Below are 1,997 nucleotides of genomic sequence, written 5' to 3'. Positions count from 1 at the left end.
GGGGGGGTGCATCGATCGAGAGTCCGAGTGGACATTCAGCTGAGCTGAGACAGTATCTGCCAATCATCTAATGTCAGAGGCCTACACAGGTTGAAAAGTCAAGGCAACGATGAGAGATTAGCACATAAAGAGATTTCAGGGCTTTGGATTTGAATGCATTTTTACTCACACACCTCTACACAAAAGCCAACTTGACCTACAGAACAGCACAGAGCTAAAGCAGGCCTGAAACAAAGGAGAGAGTTATTGCACTGAGAGACAGAAGGTGACTGTCACAAATCATTTGGGATGRCACAGCTCTTTGGGGATTTAAACACAAATATACCATCAGGTGAACTTAACATGGGTAAAAATAATAATATAGTTAATCGTGACAGGCACCGTCTCACTGCAGAACAAGATAAAATGGGAAATAAACAGTGTATTTTTCTTTAAGTCCACATGACTAATGATTCAGTCTGAAAGCAAACAACTGTGTCAGCATGACTCTGGGTAATGCTGACATTATAATGGCCAGTGGAAATATTTTTAACATCATAATAGCATTTTCTCCAGCAATCATGTGCTGTGTGATTGAGTTGTTCTGTTTACCTTCAATTTTGGCATAATCTGTGATCCGCTGGTAGTTGAGCTGAGCGGCCTGCTCCAAACATTTGCGGATAACTCCTTTAACTTCCTCTGGAGGAACGGGAGTCACGATATCCTTCATCAGCACCTAAAAGCAAAACTATCTGCTCTTAATATTTTTATTAGGCCCCAAATTACATTTTATACAAGGCTGTTTATATTGTGTTTACAAACCCTCTCCAGCAGAGATARAGTGGCTTTCAGTGCACCCTCTGGACGACCGAAGGGGAAACAATATCTACAAAGTAAAATCGAAAATGCCACAACTGAACCAACTATCCACACAGGTAATGTGATGTTGGTGAGTTGGTAATCACCTGAAATTTACAATGTGGTTCTCCAAAATCACACGCAACCGTTCTTTGATGTCTTCGAAGCGTTCCTTCTCRTCCACTTTCACTGTGCTCAGCCCGTCTGGCCTGTAGGACCACACCAGAACACTTAAAACCAGCTCAAATCCTGCAGCTCAACTTCTGCAAACACTTATTGAAGTCTGACAAGAGCCAAAAACAAAAGCACTGCTGGAGCACTTTCAACTCCAGAGGAGCTGGCAGCAAATTGTAAGAATTATTAATTTGTTTTTTCTCGAGGCTCACCTTTTATCACCTTGAAAGGACTCCCTTCTCATTCTAAACTTGAATATGCGCGCTCGCTTAGAGGCAGCGTGCTGATCTGGGCTTTGGGAGCTCTTTGGGGTTATTAGGGGCTCATAGCCCAGTGGCCCCCAGTAACTGCTGCCCTCTCTGACTTTAACGGACGCATGGGAGGATGAATAATATGGACAGTAAGAGACTATGGCAACAAAAGACAAAGACAAAAAGAAGACCAAAGAAAAAAATGGTAGAAAACAAGAAAATATGTAGACAAGCAACAGATTTAAATAACACAATGTGCAAAACAGAACAAAACAAAAAACAGCCAAAAGTGCAAAAACTTAAATAGAAGGAAACGTAAAAATGACAAAAAAGTAAACTAGCAGAAAAAACATAAATGATGCTTCAGTTCTGTTCCTATTTAGCCTTCCTGTAGATTTAACATTAGCTAGAATAGAATGTGTTTGCTTTTAAAAATACTTCTCAAAACTGTTAAAAACAATTCAATATGAATGGCTCTAGGTTCATTTTAGAGATGATGCAAACTTAATATGAGACACTTTGKATAAAAAAACAATATGCAAATGAAAGAAATTGGGAGTGAAGATCAAGTTGATACTTCAGATAAAGTAACAGTTCAGGGGTCGGATTTATAAAACTGGCGTACGCACAATTTGAGCCCAGAAACTTGTGTACGCCACTTTTTACACCAAGGTTGTGATTTATAAAATTCAAACTTGACGTGAAAATGTGCGGTGCCTCACGCCAGCTCTGACC

General features: G+C 40.1%; 1 protein-coding gene across 12 annotated transcripts in view; it reads right to left on the bottom strand.

Annotated features, from left to right (window-relative positions):
• The window catches only part of cadpsb (Ca2+-dependent activator protein for secretion b), an 89,097-nt gene that overhangs the window by 27,276 nt on the left and 59,824 nt on the right, over positions 1-1,997 (bottom strand). For all 12 annotated transcript variants that reach the window (XM_014006182.1, XM_014006189.1, XM_014006190.1 and 9 more), the window contains 3 exons: positions 945-1,046; positions 802-865; positions 592-715 (listed from right to left, as the gene is read on the bottom strand). In XM_014006182.1, coding sequence (XP_013861636.1) covers positions 592-715; positions 802-865; positions 945-1,046 — 290 coding nt within the window. The remainder of the gene's footprint in view (positions 1-591; positions 716-801; positions 866-944; positions 1,047-1,997) is intronic.

The sequence above is a fragment of the Austrofundulus limnaeus genome, unplaced genomic scaffold (assembly GCF_001266775.1).
Source record: "Austrofundulus limnaeus strain Quisiro unplaced genomic scaffold, Austrofundulus_limnaeus-1.0 Scaffold35, whole genome shotgun sequence".
NCBI classification, from domain to species: domain Eukaryota; kingdom Metazoa; phylum Chordata; class Actinopteri; order Cyprinodontiformes; family Rivulidae; genus Austrofundulus; species Austrofundulus limnaeus.
Note: the sequence above shows the minus strand (reverse complement) of the source record. Positions and strands in the feature narration are given on the sequence as shown.